The 24,618-nt window shown below is 43.8% G+C and overlaps 3 protein-coding genes across 10 annotated transcripts in view; 1 reads left to right on the top strand and 2 right to left on the bottom strand.

Moving 5' to 3' along the window:
* Positions 1-297: 297 nt before the first annotated feature.
* LOC123104765 (protein ELC-like) lies at positions 298-6,032 on the top strand. Of its 4 annotated transcripts, none has more exons than XR_006450508.1 (3): positions 298-1,656; positions 3,415-3,501; positions 5,113-6,032. XR_006450508.1 is itself a non-coding variant. In XM_044526648.1 (2 exons), the coding sequence occupies exon 1, from the start codon at positions 423-425 to the stop codon at positions 1,638-1,640; it is 1,218 nt and encodes a 405-aa protein (XP_044382583.1). In that variant the 5' UTR covers positions 298-422; the 3' UTR covers positions 1,641-1,656; positions 5,113-6,032. The 4 variants fall into 4 exon arrangements, 1 of the variants encoding a protein (XP_044382583.1); XR_006450509.1 differs by having other exon boundaries at positions 3,401-3,501; XR_006450510.1 differs by having other exon boundaries at positions 3,335-3,501.
* A 3,021-nt stretch (positions 6,033-9,053) lies between these two features.
* LOC123104764 (phytoene synthase 2, chloroplastic) lies at positions 9,054-11,747 on the bottom strand. The gene is made up of 4 exons (XM_044526647.1): positions 10,679-11,747; positions 10,147-10,558; positions 9,869-10,061; positions 9,054-9,756 (listed from the first exon to the last, which is right to left on the bottom strand). Exons 1-4 carry the CDS (start codon positions 11,142-11,144, stop codon positions 9,586-9,588), a joined length of 1,242 nt encoding a protein of 413 aa, XP_044382582.1. The 5' UTR covers positions 11,145-11,747; the 3' UTR covers positions 9,054-9,585.
* Positions 11,748-17,515: 5,768 nt separating this feature from the next.
* The window catches only part of LOC123104763 (protein ACCUMULATION AND REPLICATION OF CHLOROPLASTS 3), a 9,089-nt gene continuing 1,986 nt past the window's right edge, over positions 17,516-24,618 (bottom strand). The window contains exons 4-18 of one of the 5 annotated variants that reach the window (XM_044526642.1): positions 24,222-24,356; positions 24,040-24,088; positions 23,219-23,331; positions 23,058-23,129; positions 22,861-22,971; positions 22,043-22,224; positions 20,836-21,096; positions 20,649-20,740; positions 20,190-20,566; positions 19,868-19,993; positions 19,155-19,259; positions 18,935-19,072; positions 18,238-18,404; positions 17,996-18,118; positions 17,516-17,920 (exon numbers count right to left, since the gene is read on the bottom strand). In XM_044526642.1, coding sequence (XP_044382577.1) covers positions 18,061-18,118; positions 18,238-18,404; positions 18,935-19,072; positions 19,155-19,259; positions 19,868-19,993; positions 20,190-20,566; positions 20,649-20,740; positions 20,836-21,096; positions 22,043-22,224; positions 22,861-22,971; positions 23,058-23,129; positions 23,219-23,331; positions 24,040-24,088; positions 24,222-24,356 — 1,986 coding nt within the window. In that variant the 3' untranslated portion in view covers positions 17,516-17,920; positions 17,996-18,060. Of the gene's footprint in view, positions 17,921-17,995; positions 18,119-18,237; positions 18,405-18,928; positions 19,073-19,154; positions 19,994-20,189; positions 20,567-20,648; positions 20,741-20,835; positions 21,097-22,042; positions 22,225-22,860; positions 22,972-23,057; positions 23,130-23,218; positions 23,332-24,039; positions 24,089-24,221; positions 24,357-24,618 lie in introns of those variants that run through there. The other 4 variants (XM_044526643.1, XM_044526644.1, XM_044526646.1 and 1 more) reach the window with 4 other exon arrangements.

Below are 24,618 nucleotides of genomic sequence, written 5' to 3'. Positions count from 1 at the left end.
GTAGTGTATAAAAAAAATAAAGTATATCAATTCGACTTGGTCGACCCATCTGACCCATCGGGTCGCACAGTGCCGGCTCCATTGACCCGAATATCATTTGAAGGCCGACCCACTTGGCCCATTGGCCTCGACTTTTTGGGTCGGGTCAATGACCCAGCGGGCCGACCCGGCCCATTCCCACTTGCAGGGCCGCGCCCCAGCCACTAGCAGGTGCTAATTCTATTCGTCAAATTGGTTTGTCTGAGTTTTTTTTAAGAAAACAAAACAATTCGGATGCAGAGTCAATTCCTTCATTGCAAAGGAAAAGGAAGCGAACCCTCCTTCCCCTTCCTATCGTGCACTCTTCTTCCTCCTTCCCCCCTCCCCAAATATCCACAGAGAAGGCAGGAGGACCAAACCCTAGCCGCCGCCGACCCGATCCCATGGCGCCGTCCCCGTCCCCGCCGCCGGCGGCGAGCGGAGCGCAGTACGCGCACCAGTTCCTCAACACCGCCCTCTCCCAGCGCGGGCCGTCGGCGCTCCCCTACGCGGAGGACGTCAAGTGGCTCATCCGCAACCACCTCGTGGCCCTCGCCGACGCCTTCCCCTCGCTCCACCCCAAGGCGGCCCTCTTCACCCACAACGACGGCCGCGCCGCGCACCTGCTCCAGGCCGACGGCACCGTCCCCATCCACCACGCCGGGGCCACCTACAACCTGCCCGCCGTCATCTGGCTGCCCGAGACCTACCCGCGCTCCCCGCCCCTCGTCTTCCTCTCCCCCACCCGCGACATGCTCATCAAGCCCCACCACCCGCTCGTCGACCGCTCCGGCCTCGTCGCCAACGCGCCCTACCTCCGCTCCTGGGTCTTCCCCTCCTCCAACCTCCTCGACCTCGTCAGATCCCTCTCCCACCTCTTCGGCCTCGACCCGCCGCTCTTCACCAGATCCGTCGCAGCCCCGTCTCCCACTCCTCCTCCCGCTCATCCTCCTCCTCCTCCCGCCGCCGCCTCCCCCGCCATGCGCCCCGAGGCCGTCTATGCTCCTGCCCCTCGCCCATACAGGTTCCCGGCATCGCCCCAGCTCGCCGCGCGCCAGCCGCCCACAGAGGACCCAGCCGAGGTCTTCAAGCGCAACGCCATCTCCAAGCTCGTCGACACTGCCTATGCTGATGCTGCTGCCCTGCGCACCGCCCATGAGGCTGAGGTCGACTCCCTCTTCGCCGTGCAGGCCGAGCTGCGTGGCCGGGGGGAGGCGGTGAACGACGGGGTGCGCAGGATCACGGAGGAGAAGGAGACGCTCGAGCGCCGGCTTCAGGACGTGGTGATGGCCACTGACGTCATTGAGGCTTGGGTTGCCGAGAACCGCAAGGGGGCTGCTGATGACACCGCCGAGGCGGAGGGGGCTATCCAGCCGGCCGATGTGCTGTCCAGGCAGATGCTTGAGTGCACAGCTACTGATTTGGCGCTCGAGGACACCATCTATGCGCTTGACAAGGCTGTGCAGGAAGGATCGGTGCCGTTCGACGGCTACCTCAGGAGCGTGCGCGCACTTGCACGGGAGCAGTTCTTCCAGCGTGTCCTCTGCACCAAGGTTAACAATGCGCAGCAGCAGGCACAGGTTGCTAGGATGGCAGCACGGGCACCACAGTACGCCTCCTAGCCAAGATGATGGATAGGTCAGTATACATGCTTTATGATCGATCAATTCCATCCATTGTAAGAGAGTGGCTCAGTGTGAAGTTGGTTCCCATTGTCGTCGATGTGTGTGCTTACTGAATATAAACAGATGGATGTGTCACAATAATAACTTTATTAGTTGGGGTGTTGTAAGTTCATGGTGATGTTTGTGTAGGGTTGTTGAACTCGCAGTACATATCTCAGTTTTGAAATCTACACTCATTTCATTGATGTCTCTGTCTTGGTAAGTCTATATAGTATGAATGAAGCTTCCATGTTTGTTTGTTTGTTTAGATAGGCAAAATAAAAATCAGAGCCTGGGTGTGTTGCTGTACTAGGTACAGTTGTACTATCCTAATTGCAGTCCGGAGATTGAAATTCAGATATGAGAAGTACATGGACTCTCCAATACTTTGGAATGTTAGATATTTAGATGTTTTTTTCCTTCTGTCATGGCACTGCTGTGAACTTATTCCACTCCTGATACTTGGAACTGGAATAGTCTCCTAGCTGTGATATCCGGCTTGCACATATGTTCTGATAATTGTAAAAGCATAACCATTTTTTATCTCTGTTCTGCTGCCACCAAAGTTTGGTGGATGCTTTGGCTTGATGTTGGTGTCTCGAGGCTGTGTGTGATCTGAAGCTGACTGTTTCATTGCAATTTTTCTAGACTTGGGTTTATTTTCAGTTTATTTTTAAGTCTTGCGAATATGGTTTTTTTGAAACAATGTTTCTTGAATTGCAGACTCTGAATTTGCTAAAGTAGATTATGTATGGTACTGAGCGTATTCAAAAGCTCTTTAGAAGCCTTTTGGGGTGTTCTTTTTTTACTATAAACAGTAGGGTAACCTTTTGGGGTGTTATGTGGAAAAGCTATTTAAAAGCCTATTCCGTACCACCCCAAAATTAGCCTTGGTTACAAAATCCCATGCTATGAGGACTAAATAAACAGCCATCCAACATTGAAATCAAATTATAACAAAGAGATCTGTATCTCCATAGATGTGATGCCAACATTACAGGGGTTCCAATTTCTTGAGCTGCACTAATGTACAAAGCATGTGCATAAGTTGTCCTATCAATCTGACTATCCTACACGGAGGAACCAACGAATATAGATAGACCAAACAGTGGCTTCAGAACTGAAGAATCTTAGAATATAACTATTAGCCGAGTTAGCGTGGCGGCACGCCGCATACCTGTGTGAACTCTTGCTGTCCACACCCATATCAACCCAACACCAGATTCAAGAATCTATGAGTTTACGTACCACTGACCTTGCACTCTGAGTTGCATTGGCAACGGAATTAGTTGTCATCACCATGAGAATCTCTCACCACCCCAAAAATCGGAGAAAGAAGAGGAGTGCTTACCTTCCAGATGTTGATTTATTTACTGCCTGCCCTGCTGTGTGGATTTTATGCCCAGGAGATTCATATTATTAAAGAGTACCACAGTGGTGGACGTAACCCTGATGTTCTTTGCAACACAAGAGTACTGCAGCAGGTGTACACTCCTGTATTACTGAAATTTTAATATACATCGAAGCATCGTGTTCTTTTCACTTTGTTCATGCGCCTGTTCTTTCCACTCATTTTCTACAAGAGTTTTCTTAGAAGCAATTGAAAAATTGGATTTGATCACATAGCAACATGAACTGCACGGTCAACATAGGGCTCGGTGGCGTGTTCATCAATACCCCCAACTGCTGTGGCATCAACCGTTCCTGATATAATTCAGACTGTCTTGTCCAGGCGATCCAGGATGCTTTCCTTTGATAAAAAATCATCTGTGCCATCTCATATGAGTGATCTTGCCCCCACAGTGTTCTGGATATACAGGTGAACATTATTCCTTCTTTTTATTCCTTTAGTCATCTTCGCATATGTGCAGTGCATCTTTCTGAATTTCTATACTCATGTTTTTTGTTATTGACTTTTAGTTCAGAGAGAATTAGGTATAACTACCTTTTAGAAATTTATTGGAAGATTCTTGACCTTTTTGTCTTAGGTTAGATGGTACAGAGCGTGTTCTTTCTTTTGCTAAAGGTGTTAGGACTTGGACGAACAGAACGGAACAACCCACTTGGATATCAGTGTAGAATTGGTTGTGTAGATCAAAACTGCATGCAGGGATAAGCAATGATGTGCATAATCGTAAATCAGTATGATGGTATGCTGCACTTTAGGACTGTAGCATGTGACATCTCCAATTGTTTCCAGATCTGATTGATTTTGAAGTTTTTGTGCAATATATCAAACAAATGTGCATTTACTATTCTTGCAGTCAGAATTGAGTTGTCAGATTTAAGCCATCTTAAGTTGTCAGTAGAATATTGGTGTTTATAGGGTAGATGGCAGAATTGCTTCCTGCTGCATTGCAACTCTCTGACCAACCTTAACCTGAACTTTGAAGCTCCCTACAACACCTAATTAGCTGAAGGCTTGATAGACTTCGCGCCCAGGTCACTGAATTTCAGTGTAGTCACAAGTTGAACTCTGCCATTAAGATATTTGAAAACAAGATTTAATATTATTATTTCCAAGCTTGGTTAAAACATCAACTATTCTTACAAGACTTAAGAAATACTACTTCCTCCGTCGGAGGGAGTGGTAAATAAGACCCACATTGCTAATTTATATGTCATATTGTCATGGCATGGGGTCAGATTTAAGCCATCTTAAGTTGTCAGTAGAATATTGGTGTTTATAGGGTAGATGGCAGAATTGCTTCCTGCTGCATTGCAACTCTCTGACCAACCTTAACCTGAACTTTGAAGCTCCCTACAACACCTAATTAGCTGAAGGCTTGATAGACTTCGCGCCCAGGTCACTGAATTTCAGTGTAGTCACAAGTTGAACTCTGCCATTAAGATATTTGAAAACAAGATTTAATATTATTATTTCCAAGCTTGGTTAAAACATCAACTATTCTTACAAGACTTAAGAAATATTACTTCCTCCGTCGGAGGGAGTGGTAAATAAGACCCACATTGCTAATTTATATGTCATATTGTCATGGCATGGGGTCATGGATGCATGCTGATGTACCACTCCCGGACACAGAGTGCAAGCACAGTGCACATCACAAGATTCCACATGATTGAATATCTAAAAAGACCTTGTGAAATGCACTTTTCAGTTTTGAGTTGGACATGATGTCAGCGTGTTGAGGAGCTGATAGAAAAAAGCAAGACAATTCAATCAAACCAGCATGCATTGGGTGTGTCTGGTAATTATTTTGTTGTACGGCTTTTGAGTGTTCTCCTATGGTTGAGAAGAACGCGTTAAAGTCTTTGTGCCTTTGTCAGCTTTGAACACTGGGTGCATGGAACAATTATATGGTGACCATGGCCTTGATGTCATGGATGTCATGATATGTCATTTGAATATGTAGCTTTAGAAACTCATGAAGATCTTATCAGATCATCAAGTACTCTTGTGGCTCTGCAGATCACGTTGATAAAGTGACGAGACCCTGGACAAGATTCATGGAACTTATTTTGGGAGTTCAGCCCTGAGTTCACGGTGTTCAAGATGCAGGTGTGGTGAAACCGAAGAACAGTGTTCTAGACGTTTTTACTTGTATGAACAGTGGTACTATTGGTGCGTTCACTGGGGTTTACAACAAGTCCCACTCAGCCAGGCTTGGACCTTTGCTGTTCCAGATGTTTTACCAGAAAAATGTATTCCTTGGTACAGTTTCTGCCTAAATCTTGATAATAGGCAGCTTCATTCAATCATTTGAGGATTGTTCAATACAAACATGGCCCTGATAATACCAGGAGACACATTAAACCAGCAGGGCCCTTCATCATGGTCAGCTGACTTTGCTAGAACATGAGCTGCCTCATTACAAGAACAACTAACATGAGTACAGCTACAGGATATGAACTTTGGAGCCCTACTCTCAATATCAAAGACCTTGGGCAACTATGTGAGATCTGTCCTCCCCACTCTTCACCTTACTCATCAAACTAGCACAATCGGAAGCAACAATAATCTGTTGGAAGCCAGTTTCTTCAGCAAAGGCTAGAGCATGGTGCACTGCAATAGCTTCACCCAACTCTGGATTATCTACATGATCAAATCTTCTGCTTGCAGCTAACACCAGATCCAGACGGCTGCGGATGACAACACCAATGCCCATGCCGGTCTGGGCGAAAATCCAAATCCAGACTTGGGTGAAGGGTGAGGCATTTTCCTACCATTTCTCATACTGTTCCGATTCTCCCAAATGTGCCAAATTGCAACAGCATGAGGCATTAGAAATCCAGTTTGATAGCCATTGTTGCATATGGACAAAGCTTTTTAGATTTATTGATATATATATATATCAGATGATCTCTTTAGATCCGCCCAGATTTCTTTGACATAATGGCAAAGAAGAAAACAGTGTTACTGTCTCAATCTTGTTACAAAATATGCAGTCATACCTTGTTGGGATTGATCACTTGTGGAGCTGGTCACCCGTATGAAGGCAGCTCTGTGCTATTCTCCAAAGCACAATCTTCATTCTTTTTGGACATTGAATTCTCCATAGGTTTCTCCACAATTTCTCCATGACACCCTGTTCCGAAGAAGATCCTCTGCCTGCTGCGCTTTGATTAATCCAGAACAGATGCGTTGTTGCAAGATTATAGCCTGACATTATTGTATAAATTCCTGTCTTGGGTATGGCCAGGAGGCAAAGTCGCTGCACCCTTCAGAGCTTAGAGGGATTTTAAGTTTTCTCTCTGCAATGTCTTGAGCAAAAAGTTTTGTAATGGTTTATTCTTTCCATGAGGAACCATTACTAGGAATTAGAGGAGATCACTGTTTGGTTATCTTGCACCGGGACTAAGTGTGCACTGTATCTGGTATGGTATCTGGCGCCCAATTATCCCTGGTATAGAAATTTGCTTGCTGTCTCCTACTCTCCATAGTAATCCTTTTTGCAGAAGTTCCCTCCCATACAAGGTGCTTCACCAAGTGTAGGATGCTGCTCTTGGTAGTTTTTGAGTTCCAAAAGTCTTCATCACGGAAACATCTCCCTTTCATTACATGGTGACATAGAGAGAGGGGCTCCAATAACAGTTGCCGACACTGTTTTGCAAGCATGGCTTGGTTAAATACGCGCATGTCCATAAATCCCATTCCCCCAAGGTATTTCAGAGATGCATTTCACTAAACGAGCTCAAAAGAGGTTGGACTGAAGTAATTCAACATAAGCCGACATCTTGCCTTTCTTTGAACTCATATTCATCTTAGGAAACGAACTTGTGTACTTCCCATTTAAAAGACACAATGCACACATCCGCTTGCCTGGGCGGCATCATCCACCTGGCTAATATGGTTTTACGTTTCTTGAATTGCGGACTCTGAATTTGTTGAAGTAGATTATGTTGCTGAGTGCCGCATGGTTGGGTCTGGAACGCTCCAACCTCATTTGGCAGCAGCAGGAGCTGAAGTATTTTCCTTTTGGTCAACCAAGTAGATAATGTCCAGTTCTAGACAGGTTCCATGACCTGTCGTATGGTTTTGGATTGATAGCTGTGTCTGTCAACCAACACAGTATCTCTTTCTTTTTCTCCCTGAAAAAAGGTAGTTGACCGGCTAGATGTTAATCTGAATCTGAAAATATTTTGCATCTATTATTATCTTGACCGATCACAGAACACAGTGTGAGCATTAGAAAGCAAGTTGGCTGAGAAGAGACACATGACCGGCATGAGCTCAATTGCCCTGAACCAACAACCAACCCATTGAGATGAGATGAGTTTTCTTTTCTTGAGATGAGAGAAATAAAAGAAGTTGGAGTTACAAGGATGGTAGGCTTTAGAGTTGTCAAAAAAAAAGGACGGTAGGCTTTAAAACATGGAAACAAAATTATCCTTGAATTAGCAACAACGTCCTGTGGAAACAAAATTATCCTGTGAAGTTATAATTTTGTTTTCATACGACGCTAGACATAATTTAAAAGCATTGTTTGTCCATTTTTGGAGTAAGGCAGAAACTGTGGAAGTGTCCAATGGGTTGATCTAGAGTGGCCAGACTCACTCGAGAAATCACTTGCCTAGTTATTTATATGTTTTCTAACTTCACTTTATCATAAGGAAATGCAATATTTAATAATTGTATGAGAAATATATATTATGAAAATGTGATTACATCAAGAATATTATTACCTATACTTGGAAAATAGATATTTGACATATTATAACAAAATGTGTATCAAAAAATAAGTTCATCATTAACTTATTGACATGAACAGTTGTGATAAAATAAAAAAGTTTAGTATAAATAAGTGAGAACCTTTGCAATAATCCAATTCATCAAAAATAACGTAACTTTACTTCTTGTTGTGTTCTCCAGAAAAAAAACAACATAACGTTACTCGCTGACAATTTTATGATATTTCTCGTTCATAAGTTGGTTAGATGTCGACGATGCGACCATGCGTCTCAGAGGAGCTATCGTCCCCGCCGCCCCAACGTTTGTTGCCGTCGCAATCTTCGTTACTACTGAGAAAAGAAAGTCATCCTGATCTTGGCTTTTAATTTTTTTTCTTCACTCTATTTTTCTTTTATTCTTTTTGCTTTCTACTGGTTGTGGTAGGGAAGGATGGAGAATAAAATACTTTAACTCTGATCTCAAAATTATTTAGAGGAAGTTCATGTTGATGCGCTCTGTCTTATGTTGAACCCCAATGAATGAAATTCTATTTCAAGCACGGACTTCTCAACACTTGAGTTGATCTATCCTTCGCGCAATTCTTATGCATATATTTGCTGGCAGGTAGGCCAAAAATTACAACATGCCCCATTAGTTTGCCACCGGTATATTCTCAAACCAATAAGGAGTGGTAATCTTAGGTAAATGCGAATTTCTACTGCTGCCATGACATGTGAGTCTAATTAGGTTGCGATCCAATCTGTCATTTTCTCATAATTAATTTTGGATTTAAGCTAAACAACATTAGTGACCTAAGAAAAGCTTAATACAATAAGTTAAAAACTCTATGTGGGGAAAGTAAGAGGAGGCCTTGATCCAAGATTTCATCGAACCAAATCGTGATCCTCAGTTGTGAGGACCCCTACACTGTTGGAGTAATTTCAGAAGCTTCTAGGTTAAGATTCAGCGGTCACTTCAAAGACCTACCTCTAGTGAATGGAGCTCGTTCTTTGTGCGCCGAGGCTCTCGAAAAATAAGTCTAGACAAGGTGTCGTTGAGGGTATCTTTGTGTTTCCTCCTCTTAGTTGCAACCACACGACCAAAATACAGTTTCCTATTTAACACTTGATGGTTCGGGAAGTACTGCTCAAGATCTTGGTGAGCTCATGCTGGTATGAATATGATTCTTGCAGTACCAAACGATGCCATCTGTACTCGTTATATTTCTATAAACTGGCATGTTGACTCGAGGGATGGAAATCTTTCTTGGTGAGCTCATGCTCAACAACTATGCTGACAAGAACAACATTTCATATACAATCAAATGGACCAATCACTTGCCATTTTCAGTACCGTGGACTAAATAATTAGTGATTGCATGATGTAGGCCTCCCTGCAGATAGATACCCCACCCAGCTCGCCAAGATGACCATCTACAATGAATACATCTCTGTTTTCACCAAGATCATTTTCTAACAAGCACATAATTTTTCTTCAACACTTTGTACATTGCAAAAAAAAAAAACATACTCACAAGGCCTAGCTTAAATCTGTACTGTACATCACTGCTATATACAGTACTACTCCCTCCATTCCTAAATATAAGTCTTTTTAGACATTTCAAATGGACAATAACATACGGATGTATATAGACATATTTTAAAGTGTAGATTCACTCATTTTTCTATGTATGTAGTCACTTGTTAGAATCTCTAGAAAGACTTATATTTGGGAACGGAGGGAGTAGTACACTAGAGGATCAGAGCTAACTGATCAACGGCGCCTCTGCGAAGAAGGAGGAGGCATGAGGGACCTGAGGTAAGCTTTGGGCAGCGCCGCCAGCTTCTTGGCCTTGGGAACATAGGCCCGCTTGCTGAAGTTGTCGTAGCCGTTGGCCTCGATCTCGTCCAGGATCTGCCGGTACAGAAGCAGAGATGCCCACACCTGCATGCAAATCGTATTACATGTTAATCTGAAACTTACTTAGACTACTGAATTTGACATTTTTGGCTGAGAATTTTTGAATTTTTTGATGGAACTTTTGTCGCGCGCGTACCGGCCATCGGCTCTCCTGGTTGAGCTCGGCGGCGCCTTGCTCGGCTTGTTTGAAGTAGGCCCTGGCCCTCGCGATCTGTCCCTTCATGAAGCTCCTCCACTCGTCGGTGACACGGCCGGCGAAGATGTCCGCCTCGGAGATGCCGGCCATGGCTAGCTCGTCCTGCGGCAGGTAGATCCTTCCCCTCCTCGCACTGTGCAACAATGGCGGTGTCAGAGATGAGCAGTCATCGGCAAGAGCGCGTGAATTCAGAAGCAACATACTATACAGACACTTACTCCTCGCCGACGTCCCTGAGGATGTTGGTGAGCTGGTTGGCGACGCCGAGGGCGAGCGCGCCGGCGTACACCGTCTCCACGTCCGCCTGGGAGCCCGGGGAGACACCCATGACGGGGACGGTCATGAGCCCCACGGTGCCGGCCACGCGGTAGCAGTAGAGGTAGAGCTCGTCGAAGGTGGCGTAGCGGGACTTGGCGAGGTCCATGCGCATCCCCTGGACCATGTCCCGGAACGGCCGCTCGTCGACCGCCGGGAAGGCGGCCACGGCGTCGGCCAGCGCCGCGTCGAGCATGTCGTAGGGCCGGCCGGCGAAGACGCCGTCGAGGCGCGACTCCCAGCGGTCCAGCGCCAGCGCCGACGTGTGCGCCGCGTTCGGGCCGTCCACCAGCTCGTCCGTCCTCCGGCACCACACTGCATGCGCGACGCATCCAAGAAGTTAACCACATCAATGACCTCCTGCTGTTGCGTACTTGCGTTGCGTCCACCAACGTGGAAGCTAGTGGCAGCATGTCGCGATCGACGAGTGCTTACCGTATATCGCCCAGATCGCCCGCCTCCGTTCCGGCGTCATCAGCTGCGTGGCCAGGTAGAACGTCTTGGCGTACTCCTTGCACACCGCGCCGCAGCGGTCGAAGGCCGCGTCCAGCACGCCGGCGTCACGGCCGGCGTGCCGCGCCTTCCTCGGCGTGGTCGAGGCCGCGAGCGCCGCCTGCTTGAGCACGACCTGGCGCACGCTCTCCTCGTACGACACGGTCGCCGGCGCCGCGACACAGTCCATGCTCCACGGCGCGGCCGCCTCGAGGCAGACAGCGTGGTTGGACGAGCCGGCGGCACGCGCTGCCACAGAGCGCGGCCTCGGCGCACGCACGCTGCTGGAACCGGCAGCTCCCCTCCCGTCATCGCCGGCCAGGAACACGACGAACCGGCTCCCGCCATGCTGCTGGTGCTGGGCAGCGCACGCGGCGGGCGAGGTCACCGCGCGGGCCGTGGAGAGCATGGCTGAAAAAGTGAAAAGGCAGGGCGATCGATGCTAGTGACCGTGTTGTGTGCGCGCGTTCCGGTCGTTTGCCGCTCCCTCCCTTTTGTAACGTTGAGCCGTGTGGGCGAGTGGGCACGTGTCGGCCGGACCAGCATACGGGTTCCCACCACTTTTCCTCCGGCACTCGGAGTGCGCGCGCGGACAGACTAAACGGAGACGAGAAGGGACAGCACACGCGCTGCCGCTGTGTTGGATTGGACGCGGCGCCACTGGCCGCACGCAGGCCAACAATCAAGCAAGCCCAAGCTCGTCGGCAGGCAGAGATGGACCGACCGACACGATGGATGGAATGTCTGCTCTGAAATTACCGACCAGTAGAGTAGAATAATCGGCCACGGATCCACACACGACACGCATACCATACGCATGTGAGTGTCAGTTAACAACGGTTAGTGGAGCAACCACCATGATATCACTACTATCACACCGGCCACACCGGCCAGCCCATTGACCAGCACCGAACCGATCTCCGGTCGACCGATTCGAGGGTGACCACCAGCGGCACCGACCAGGGCCAGAGCCGCGGACGTGGATCATGTATGGATGCATGCATCTGCCCCCGTCGCCCCGCCGTCCCACGTCCAGCGCGGACGCCACATGCCGACAGACACGTGGACGCTGGGGCGGAGACAAGGAGCACCTGGTGGGGCGGGGTGTGTCCACTATGCATGATTGAGCATATCCTGTCCGCTCTCGTGGCTTCTTGTCGCCTTTCTTTCTTTTTCTGCTGTAGCGATCTCGGACGCCGGCCGGGTGCGTGCTGGCCCAGACGGACGCGCTCGTTCCGTCGTGGCGGCGGGCGCGGTCACCGCGCCGCGTGCACGCATGCGTCGACGCGCAGGACCGTGTTGCGCCGGGCGCACGGCATCCGGCGGGTGAAGAGCCGCCTGCTCTGCACTTGGACGGCGGAGCAGCGAGGTGATGGACGGCGACGGCCTTCACTTCCCTGCCCTGCCTCCTCGGTCAGCAAGCACTCGTCGGCAGGCAGGCAGGAGCACGACAACGATGGCCACCGGACCAGTACAGTACGCCGACCGAATGGCTGACACCCGATGGTCTTTCTTTCTTTCTTGAGTGCGCCAAAATACCTGGTGCTGCTGAGTTGGTCCTGGCTGTTGCTCAATTTACGCTGTGCACTTGAGTGTAATGTGGCTGATTGGTCCAGTTTTTCTGCTTGTCTCTTCGTTTCTTCGTCTCTCCACTGGTCAACCGGAAGGTAGGCAGTGCTGCGTTGGGCCATGCCCATCCTGCCACGCGGCTCACATGCACGCATGCACGCTTTAAACTGCACTTTCCGTATACATCTAGGTTGATTGCACCCGAATATGAAATGAACGGTGGCCATCCACGTCCAGTCATCAGACCTCAACAAAGAAGCAGCGAGCAGCACGCAAGAGAGTCCTAGACTCTCTCCATTTCTTTTAGGAGTCAGTCTTTTCGTCCAAGCGTCTACATCCCCCGCAAAGTCGGCACTCGACAATCCCAAGCTGCCTTCGCTCGCCTATTCATTCACAGCTCGAATCAGCGAAACAATGTCAAAATCTGACGGTCCATGCGGCACCAATTAATACTCCCTCCGATCCATCTAAAGTTGTACCTGATCGCTAAATTTCAGTCGACCGAGGCATAGCGAAGTGTCAGTCAATGCTATATTTGTAAGATCTTACATAAATAGATTACAAGTCTCACTTGACTGAGATCTAGCCACACCCAAAATTATACTAAAGCAGCGTCAATCAATATAGATCGGAAGGAGTAGGTCCAATCCAGCGTGACATTGACCGGTGGTGATACATCGTCTTCCCTACCGTCCATTCCCACAATAAAACTTGATTATCCTTCGCGCATTTGTTTTATACTACCTGAGCTACAAAGTGTCCTTTTCTCTACTGATTTGCCTGTATACTAGGGTAGGCACAGCACAAGGGATGGATTTCATTCATTCATCCGGACCATATCATCCCAAAAGAAAAGGAAGGATCATACTATTTATAGTCCACCAATCAGGTTTTGACACCACCCTGTTTCACTCCAGGTGGGTCCCGGCCGTCCAACCATTGAACCAAAAAAGTCAAGCTGAAACAGAGACACTAATCTGCCATGTGGGATTCCCCTATTTGACCACGTGCCACTTTTCTGGTGCCAACAATCTGTGATCACCGATCATCAAATTTTCGGGCGCCCACTGACTGAACCGTCGAGAGATGAATAAACTTAACAAGATGCTCATCGGCATGTAGAGTGGGCACCATATATGCACATACAGGCGACATTGCCCGGTTTTGTGGAAACTCCAGGATCCAATTTAAATACATTAAAACTGAACACTTTTCCAGCCTTCTCAAGGCATCAGCGCTCCCGGCCGTCTGATCATCAGTTTGAAGCATTTTTGGCTGTTGGATGAGCTGTGAGTCGCTCCTAATCCGGTTATGTTCGCTAACAACGATCGCTAACCATCCTGGGCCGCTGCTCCGGTCACTTTTTTGGGCGCTCCGGATAAATTGTGCCTCTAGCAACCTCCTTACACACACCTACACTGAGCCAATCGACACGATGCGGAGAAAAAGAGTACTACGAGAGAAGGACGCCTAAAAAAAGAGAGTACGAGAGGAGGCACGACGATGCAGGTCTCCTCTTCCCTAGGTACGCCGCCGCCGCCTCCCCCGATCTCCTCTTCCTCTGGGCCGCTGCTACTCTTGTAGCCGTCGTTTCCACTCATCCCCAAGCCCCATCCCTCCCGATCCCTTTTCTCTTATGATCGAGGGTGAATCATTGATGTGCTGCCAGCTTGGGCAAGATGCCGCCGATGTGCAAGGAAGATGCGAAGGGGCAGCACTACACTCGCAACCCTATTGAGGCGGCGGCAGCAGCGGACGCCCCTTGATGAAGACGTCCTTGAAGGTAACGGGCAGGCGACGACAACGGCGCGGTGAAGACCTCTCCCGTCCTGATTCCAGTTCGATGTCCCGGCTATCGATGCATTTGACAGCTGGCCGCAGGGAGAAGGTCAAGGCTAAGGTATATCACGAAACGCTTCCCTACACACCTGATTCCGTTTCACTTCATGACGATGCCGCTAACGCCCATTCTGAATTTAACAACAACCAGGCAGTAGGATTATCCCTCCGGTTCTATCAATTTTTGCAGTCGTTGTCTTCGCGTTGTGTTCATTGGCCGGTGACCAGTATGGTAAGCATCCACGTTTCCCTTCCCCTTTCATTTCATATGTATGATTTTTTTGTACAAGGTACCGTGGTTGAACTCCTACTTCACAGTACTAATTTACACGCCAGTCATGTAACTATTTGTATATAGTGTGCAGATTCAGTTTGGAATTCTAATGTGGATATTTGATCTTCAGTTCAAGTAATTGAGTTCCTGGTTGTATTGCCATCCCTACATATACCCAATTTCTAAGCAGCAGAGGTACACGGTCCAGTCAAGCAGAAGGCGTAGATTTTCTGCCTGTCTGCATTAGTCTGTACTGTACTCATGTGCTTGTTTTCTCCCTGCCCCATGTCTCCTCTATGGCTTTCTGAATCCTACTTGCATGTAGATGCTTATTTGGCCTTCTGGAAGATATCACTTGATTCATGTAAGTATTTTTTGATTATGCTTACCTGTTAAATTTTCAGATAGCTCTTGATTCATTTCAGATTTCACACATGCTCTAGCCACTCATTAGTCCAAGCTAATTGGTATTTCATATACTGATCCATGTTGAATGCGGCGTATATATGAAACCAAACAAGAGGCTCAAAACTATATTCAATTTGTTACAACATTTTGTATGTCTAATATATTCGCCAGCTTATGCAACTTTAGTTTTATGTTTCATTATTTTGAAAAATATTGCAGAAACTCGAGATGGTTGGTGTGGATTATGAGCATGCACGCACACCTTGCCGCTGGTTGGTGTGGATTCGTGAGGCAGGTGGGAGAAAGATCGACAAAGTGGTGGTGTCCTGCGGCTGGGAGGGCCACGGTGAGCACCCCCTGCCCCCTCCCACAATTTTTTTATGTGCCACAAATTTCTCATGGATGGCTGTGAGATTGCTAATTATGCTTACTTTTGGGTTCACACAAATAATGCTCTGAGAGAAACTTTGTTCCTTCAGTTGATCACATGGCTAAAGAAAATAAATGTGAATATATTATTTTATTAATGTATGTACAAGATATGCTCGTTTCTCTGAAGAAAATAACATGTGAAGACTTTTTTATTAATGTATAGCATACGTCGACTTTGATGATTTGTGCCTGTCAGGTGTTAAGATTTTATCCATTTTTCTTTTATGAAAGGAAGCTATTTTTCTGTACTGTAGCTGTATATTCCAAGGTTCTTTTATTATTGTACAGAATATGTTGACTTTGCTGATTTGTGCCTACCAAATCTTACGATTTTATTATTTTTTCTTTTAGGAAAGGACGTTATTTTCTGTACTGTTTACTCATACAGAAAGAATCTAAAATTTGATATCCCATGTAGAATGTATGACTATGCCAACTGTCCCTATGCTTTGCATTTAAGCAATCAACATGGACACATAATGTTGACAAGTGGAAGTGTCAAGATTTATAGTTTTGAATATTCTTAGTAGCTGTATATGTAGTTGTATATTTTGCGAAAAATACATGTAGTTTGTATACTTTCATTCGTCATCATAATTGTGTGTGTGTGTGTGTGTGTGTGTGTGTGTGTGTGTGTGTGTGTGTGTGTGTGTGTCCTCGTATGCTTTTTCCATGCCAAGTTATGCTATTGCTATCTATCTTACTACTCGTCTTGTATACTAATATAGAGGTTACAATTATTAATGGCATTAGGCTTAATTTAAAAGTAGTTTGTGCATGCCAGTCCAATTTTTATGTATTTGAAGTATGAGTTTATAAGTTGGTCTTCATGAGAAATATTATGCGATTGCAGCGGGGGAGCTGAAGTACTCTGAGGCAACCTTTCACAGGAGTTGATCTGGAGGTAGATGCAAATTACTTATCTTTGACTTGATTTACCAAATTTCAAAAGCTTGTGCTAATTTCACATCATGGTATATTCTTGACATCGCCCAATCCTTAAACAATACAAATACCTTTTAGGTTATTACCCACATTATTTTAGAAGATTACCCTCACCAACGTTGTGATGCTAATACGGCTACATGCAGGTGATGACTTTAGATATGAACTGGTCTCCTTGTACTTCCACAGCAAGTTTTAGTCTATTGCATTCTATTTTTGCTTCTGCAAGTTTTTCAGAGCTGCTGATATATGTCAGTGCATGATATGATAAGTTATTTCTTAGTAAGCATGCCTGTGTGTAACTATTTTCTGAAATATACATTAACTCTATGGCATACTTGTGATAGTGTGGTCAAATTAAATGGTCAACTAAAATATTTCTTAGTGTGCTGCATTGAGCAATTTCTCTGGCATACTTGGACCATTTGGGTAATGCAAAGCTTACCTTTATACACATGTAATATATATTTGCACAAAGAACCTATCATAGTATTGAACTTTAGCCTCAATAATCATGGAGGATTATAATTCAAGCTCTTTTTTTTTGCAAATGAATTCAAGCTTAATATCTGAAGAAATACTCTTCTTAAACCTTTGGAAGCAATGGTTTTTCAATTGGTATATGTACTGTTTTGTCGCTCAATATATTTGTCTGATGTAGGAGGACCGAAACTACTAATTGATGAATTTATCAGTTTACACAACCACCAATTGATAAACTGCAGTAAAATAAAGAAAAATGTGTGCCTTATGATCAGAAGGTCAAACAACCAACCAAGTACAATCAACAAGAGACACCAAGATTGCACAAGGTGACCTATGTGCTTATGATTTTAGTGCTTAGAGAGGTCGTTCGAGGCTGATCGTGTGTCGCCTTCAGAGTTCTATGTGTTTTCGCTAAAACTTCTAGCATATAAGAACACACCTATGGCCAGGCTTTGGTGATTTATCTTACAGGAGACATTCGCTACACATTTCATTGTATATATTTAAATAAATTCGTTGTATGCTACCGGAAAACTAGACGTGCATAGCAACGTACGGGTGCTCGGGTGTCGACGTACTAATAGAGCACAATTTTTTTGGGCAAGATGTGATTTATGGGGAAAATATCACCTATTTTCTTGTTTGAGAATCAGTTATACTACCTTAATGATTGATTGATGATGATGATAATAATATCTTTCTACATATATGGTATGGGGCCTAATAATGTTTAAATTTTGTATCACACGCAAAATTGCCGAGTCACTGCCTGGTTGGACTCCACTAACATATTCCTACAAAAAAATTACTAATTAAGTCACATGTTATATCATAATTCATGTATTAATTTTGCTAGAGTAAAACCTCTAATATAATTCATTCTATCACTAACATTGTAGTGCCAAAATAGACGGGCGCAGCAACGCGCGCTTTCAATGATCTAGTTGGAAACAAATGTGGGAGACAATGGCTTCTTCGTCTATGCACAGAGCCTAGCTAATCAGAGAAGCAACACACGGCGGCTATCAACGAAAATGAATCTGCAGGCCTACTTCTTGTTTGGTGCACTTGTGCCTGTGAATTTGTGATGCTCTTCCCCAATTTGAACAACATAAGTATGAAGGAAACCCTCTCCCATACCTCCAGGGGGTAACCGGCAATCAAAGCAGCGCACAAGCTTTGAAAAATTAGTGCAATCACTTCATCATTCAACAAAGCTTCCAGCGGGGGACCTGTCGGTAGATGGGCAAGACTAAATTAACAACATGTTAGACACAGAAGGGATGAGGTGTAATAGAAGCTCAAACCACGGTGTCTTGCAGCGTTTGAAGCATGGCCGGCATTGCCAATGACGTCCAGAGAAATCAGAATCCTATTCTTCCAATTTAGTCCGTCCAGTAAGTACACCATCGTCCCAAACTTCAAGCCACCTGTAGTCATAATCCATATTAAAGTCAATTTTTTGTCAGATTAAAATAATATATAATTCTTTTTTGTGCAGATCTACCCATTTCAGAGCACATTTAAACGAGAAATAGACAAGAACCACCTTGATCCGTTCCCATCTATCAACAAGCACTCTCCATGACGCCATCCATTTTGAAAATGGCCAAAGAGTATACTCCCATCCTTGGCATAAAATCTTCCCTCGCCGTTAGCCTTCCCCTTCCAAAAATTCGCAAACCAACGGTCGCCACTGTGAAAATAGTACCAACCCTAAAGAGAAGAAGGAAATCTCAGAACTTCACATACAAACTTGAAAGAGGGTTGCAATATTTGAACCAACATGCAAATATGTGGTCAATATTTAATACTCCCTCCATTCCTAAATATAAGTCTTTTTAGAGATTCCAATATGGACTACATACGGAGCAAAATGAGTGAATCTACACTCTAAAGTATGTCTATATACATCCGTATGTAGTGCATATTGGAATCTCTAAAAAGACTTATATTTAGAAACGAAGGGAGTACTATACAAGATGTTGCTATCAGATTTTACCAAGTATACAACTGAGCACATGTTCAGTTACAGTAAGCAATCAAAATCAAGACTCGGAGTCTTTTTATGAAGCCTTGAAACAGGATTTCGGTGCATAAGAATAGAAGGGGAAAAGATGCACATATAAGCTATGCAAATGAAATATAAAGCGAGTATAAATTGTTCGGTGGCAAATCTATGTAAAACGTTCCAACTGTCACAGGTCACATGGCAATATTTGATCAACTATGCTGATGCACCCTACCTTTCCATGAATAAGATCGTCCCTCCATGTTCCATGAAATACATCACCGTTGCTGTAATAAAGCGTTCCCAAACCGTATCTCTTGCCATACCTCCAGAGTCCATCATAGATGCTACCATCACTGTAGGTTAAGCGTCCCTGTAGAGAAGTTAAAAAAACAGGATTGGTAATACTTTAGGCCAGCCAACTAGAAGAGATCAAGTGCTTTAATGAGCTTCACCTTTCCTTCAGGGACACCTTCTTGGCATCTCCCTCTGTAAGTCCCTTCTCCAAACTGTATTTCAACTATTGGGCTCCATGTTTTTTCGGCTTCTCTTTCTGCATCCTACAAGATATATAAGAGATTACAGTTGTCATACAGCAACCCAGGCATGCCAATAAATTTATTACGGGAGCAAGAGTCTACAGATGTTAACTTTTTAAGGCTATTGAACATTATCTACCAAAGTCTTAGACTATGCACAGTTCTAGCAATGACAAGCAGCTGTGTCCCGATATGACTGAGAATGAAAAGTTTTTCCCTGGAAATGAACAACAGTTCCGAAGACAAGTTAAAACGGAGCTTAGTGTACTTGCTTGGGTTTCAAAAACCAACATTTCATCACAGAAACATTGCAGCAAAAGAAGAACATTAGTTTGTTCAGTATCTTGTGAACCAAATAATAACCAAGTTGTGCTTGCAGCATAAACACCGCTGCCCACCACACTCCACAGTGCACACATAACTAAATGGAAAACCTATTTCAGTACCACAAAGAGAGATAAACTGATGAGTCGGCAGACCATAGGAACAATAGCAAAAATGCAAGGGAACGACTGCAACACATGAGGAGTAGCTCAAGAGGAAACTAGAAGGATGGTTTTGATGCACAATTATCCAATTTGGGTAGGCAAAATGAGGCGTCTGATTTGGCAAAAATACGAGGGAACAACTGCAACACATGATGATGATGATGATGATGATGATGATGATGATGAATAGCTGGAGAGGGAATTAAGAGGGTGGTTTTGAGTGCACCCAGTTTGGGCTGGCGACACCAGGCATGTGATTTGATGAACCTACACACAGTAAAAAGATCATACTAAAACATGACAGCCGTTCTCATCCTCAAATGTGATGAACAAAACTTAACTTGATTACGATACACCAACTATTTGCAGATGAAGAATGCAGTCTTAAATCTTAAGAACAAAACTATACCAGGAAATCCAAGATAAGTCTAAATATACAGAAGACAGGGAGGGAGGGACTAACGAGCATCGATGCAGCTCGGCTGGCAGCAGAGCCACGTTTTCGAGATTTATCCATTCTGCCCTTTAGAAATGCCGCTGCAGAACTACATATCTCCATCACTTTCTCCAAACCAACACCAGAAAGTGAGGCGCCAGAGACAGCATGCCCAGTAGATAGAGGTGTGCTATCGGTAGCATTACGGGTTTCAGGCTGTGTATTTGGAGAATGATCATACTGAACCTCAAGAGATTTTACACCAACAGGCAGAGTGATATAATCAAGCTCATTCCTTTTATTGCCTCTACCTGTTGTGGTCCGCTCTTTAGCCCACAATTGTGCAATACCAAAGGCAGGGACATTGCTCCAGAAATTACGCTCCTGTTGTGAACTTGGATCCTCTTGTCAATGAAGAATAAAGTTAGGATGCTCCACCAAAAAAGGCAAAGAAGCAAATAGCGAACCTAGTGCAATCAATTTTACCTCTGCCAACATCTATACTAGTTTCTCCATCAGACTCTAAATTAGCTTCTTTAAACTCTGGATGTATTCTCCCATTATTGTTATCAGATTCCCTAAGAAAGATTGCAATGAACATCAAGTGACTGAAAGTTAAACTAAAGAAGGGATAATATTCACTGGGAAATAAAAAGATGGGTATGTACATTACCTCTCCGATTTGATATTTTCTATTTTGTCAGAATATAAATTAGAAACAGTAGCATCATTAGAAACACTGAAATGTTCTGGCAATCCTTGATCCGCTAAGCTCAAACCACTGTCAGGCAATTTGCTGAATGAGTGATTTAACCGAGCTTGTCTAAGCTCCTGAGTATCTCCTCCCATAAGAGATGATATAAAAGGAAAATGCAAAGCCATGCTCAAAAGAAATCCATCCTTTACTGAGGCAACATTTTCATCACGGGCATTTCTGGAAACGAACAATGAGCACATCTATCATTCATTTATATGCTGCTACTTATCTGCATAAACATTGAATAAAGAACTGCAATCCAGACCATAATACGCAATTTTTGTACGTCTCAGTTTGAAAACAAGTACGCCTTATGAAAAAGATACTACACGAATTGCAATTGTTGTCTGAATGCTATCGCCATTAGAAGAAACAATGAAAACTGGCACCCCTGTTTCTGAATATCCTTCCCCAAGATAATATAGCAAGAAATCCGTTTAATCACCAAAGCTGGAAAAAACACCAGATACTATACAATATTTGTACTTGGGGCGGTAAGCTTCTGAATACAAATAGTCTTCATTATTTAATTAAAAGTTGTACAAAAATAGCGATTCAAACCATGAAGAAGTTCTGGAACAAAAACCATGAATCAGTTTGAAGCATCTACTATATATCACCTATTTATCTAACACATAGTGACATGGACCGGGCAACTTCATACTAGAAGTATGACATTAAAGTTAAAAGGGATACTAAGTTTGATATTCCCCGCCAACAAAAAAAAATCTGATATAGAAAGTATAAGAAATTGAAGAGGCAATCATGTCTGCTAGAAAGTAATAGATGATTAATGAATATTAAATGTCCTTTTTTCACTCCAAGCTCACAGGTTCAGACTGCTATTCTGTTTTCATCGGATAGTTGAGACATGGCGTAAAAGTGTAGGTTGATTGTGTTTTCATCGGATAGTTGAGACATGGCGTAAAAGTGTTGGTTGATTGTAGTGAAATACATGTAACTTGAAAGATTAACTGAATACTGTTAGACTAACAAAGCATGATTCAGTACATGCATAAGTAGCGGGACTATGTGACTGGGCAAGTTAAATGAATGTGACATTAAGAGTCGGCGTAAGTATGAATTTTCTCAATCAGGTAAAATATGTGGTGCAAGAGCTTACCGAATTGTTAGAAGAGAAACTACTATGAGTTTTGGCTCTAGATCAGGTTCAGAATTTCTAGAAAATATAATGTCCTTATTGAACCCAGTAACTCGACGAAAGATGTGTAGAATGGAGATCATATCACTCTCGGCCAATACCCGAGAAGTTGTAAGCGACAGAAAAACAACATTGTTCAAGTCCTACATCAAAATATTGTATACCCAGATCAGTGCCAAGAAAACAGAACATTGTTACAGAAAGAGATAAGTTATGAGCAGGAACAGTGTACAGAAAGAGATAAGTTATGAGCAGGAACAGTGTTTTCCTACAATAGAAATTCATCATAGTTATAAGAAGCATACAAAAATCAAATAATGCATTGCCCTAATAATTCTAATGTGGAGAGCTCAAAGCCTCAAACAACAGGTTCCCACGTGCTTGAGATGAACTGGCTAGTGCAAAGTAAGATTGCAAATGTGAACAAGGACCTGACTACATGAGTTGTTTGTTCATCATATATATTTCCATCATCATACACACCAACATAACCAGTATTATAAGAGAGAAAATAGTATTGGAGATTTCTTTTCTTTTTTCTTTATTAACTGATTAGTTATCTACTACCATATCCAGAATTTGGGAGCATTAGTGCAGGCTTGCATGAATCGCATACTAACATACAATGCCAGGGGTTGAATACTTGGTTATAGAATTTTCACGGGTGTAGACACACACAATAGACAGTTACTTTCTGATCAAGTGATAGCAACATTTACTCTTGGTACGAGTGGGTGCAGATTTAACAGTTCATAGTGTAAATAGAGAATTGTGTGCACCTTTATGCCACCACGAAGAAATGGACAGTGAAGAACAGCCTGTTTAATAGCTGATTGGACATTATAACCAGCACCAAATCCAACCCTAGCTTCCCCATAGCTTTTGAGTAGCTGTTAGAATTGTACACTGTAAGAATCAAGAAACAAACTCACATGCTGGTCATACCACTGAGTAGTAAGAGAATTCAGTAGATTACTTTGCCTACTTCCTCAGGATCAACTTCCTTAATTTGTGCATCAAGGGAGCTCCAGAACATTTGATTAAATCCCTGATATGTCAAGGGTACGAGATTAGTCAATTAGAATAGTAAAATAATATTTTTGATACAAAGAAAACAGAAAAGAACTTAAGACTCACCGACATCATGATGGATATCATACTAATAGTTGAGAGGACAGCATTATTGGCACTCTCCAAAGCTTCAGCAAGAGTTTCCACTTCCGTCTCAAGCAGTGAATCAGCTTCAATAACTGGGGTGGAAAAATACATAGTAATTCGTCAAGATCGTGCACACTTTTCTTATTTATCGAAAATACAAAAATATATTATAAAGTGCAGCCAGATAGATTCAATCCCTTTTAACTACATATCATTTGTTTTGGGATGTGATTAATGACAGATGTTGAAGTGTAGTTGATATGATACTAAATTGCACTACAAACTATTACAAGTTTATAACTACATAATAGAATTTCAATGTAGATCAGTAAAAATACATGACTGATCCTTACTACTTTGCTACCTCTAGTACCACAAGAAAAAGTCAACATACTTATTACATAGTGCTACTATATCATCCCTTCTGCAATCCCTACAAAGTGAACCAGAAGCTCATGCTCCCTCGGCTCCTTTTTAGTTTTTGCAAATAAGGGACATCTGTATGGCTCGCCTTTTCTGGGTCATGAGCATGTACAAAAACTTCAATAAAAACACATAACAAGCTCAAATGTGTCAACCTACTTTTACTCTCGTTCTATCTACAAGCAAAAGGTGGGATGAGCACTATATCAAGATCCATAACAAAGCAAAGATAAAATCCAAATAGAAAGAAAAAAGTGAAAGCCCTCTTTGAGTATTGTTTTTTGTTTCCATAAATATTTGAGTATTGTCAATTTACTTCAGCTCTAGTGCAAAAGCGTTAAAGCATGCTGTAACAGGTAGGCCAGAAAATGGATTACCAATGTGAAAATTCGAGCATGCTTGAAATTTAACAATCAAATCAGATGCCTGCAGAACCGAAAAGTACAACAGTTAATGATAACTCAAAAAGGCAACATAATAATTTTGATTTATTTAAGCAGGCTGTAGGGAGCAATGCACATTTCAAAAAAATGAAGATATCACTGCACAAGTATGCCACCTCCAATTGCCGTCTTTGTCCCTCAAAACAAAAGGGCTTCAAAAATATTGATGCAGCCAGATTATCGGCGGATTTGGTAGCACTTAGAAGCTCCAGCGCAGCAATTTGATCAGCCTCCTGTCCGGCACTTGCAACCTGCAGAATGCATTCACTTTAAGATAAAAAAACCTTAATCTATCTTAGCCGACAAAATCTGAAAATCAGTAGAAAGATATAGTGTTCGGAAGTTCATGTTAACATATCATCTGCTGTGATCCAAAGGCACCTATATCAGCACCAAAAAGACCAATTTGACCTTCTTGTTCTAAAATGCTCGATCACATTTCCCACAAGAATGTCATTTCATCCCATTATTTGTTAGAAGTGCTTCACAAACACTAGTAAGAAACGTGTGTGT

Source organism: Triticum aestivum, chromosome 5A (assembly GCF_018294505.1).
Source record: "Triticum aestivum cultivar Chinese Spring chromosome 5A, IWGSC CS RefSeq v2.1, whole genome shotgun sequence".
NCBI classification, from domain to species: Eukaryota; Viridiplantae; Streptophyta; class Magnoliopsida; order Poales; family Poaceae; genus Triticum; species Triticum aestivum.
Note: the sequence above shows the minus strand (reverse complement) of the source record. Positions and strands in the feature narration are given on the sequence as shown.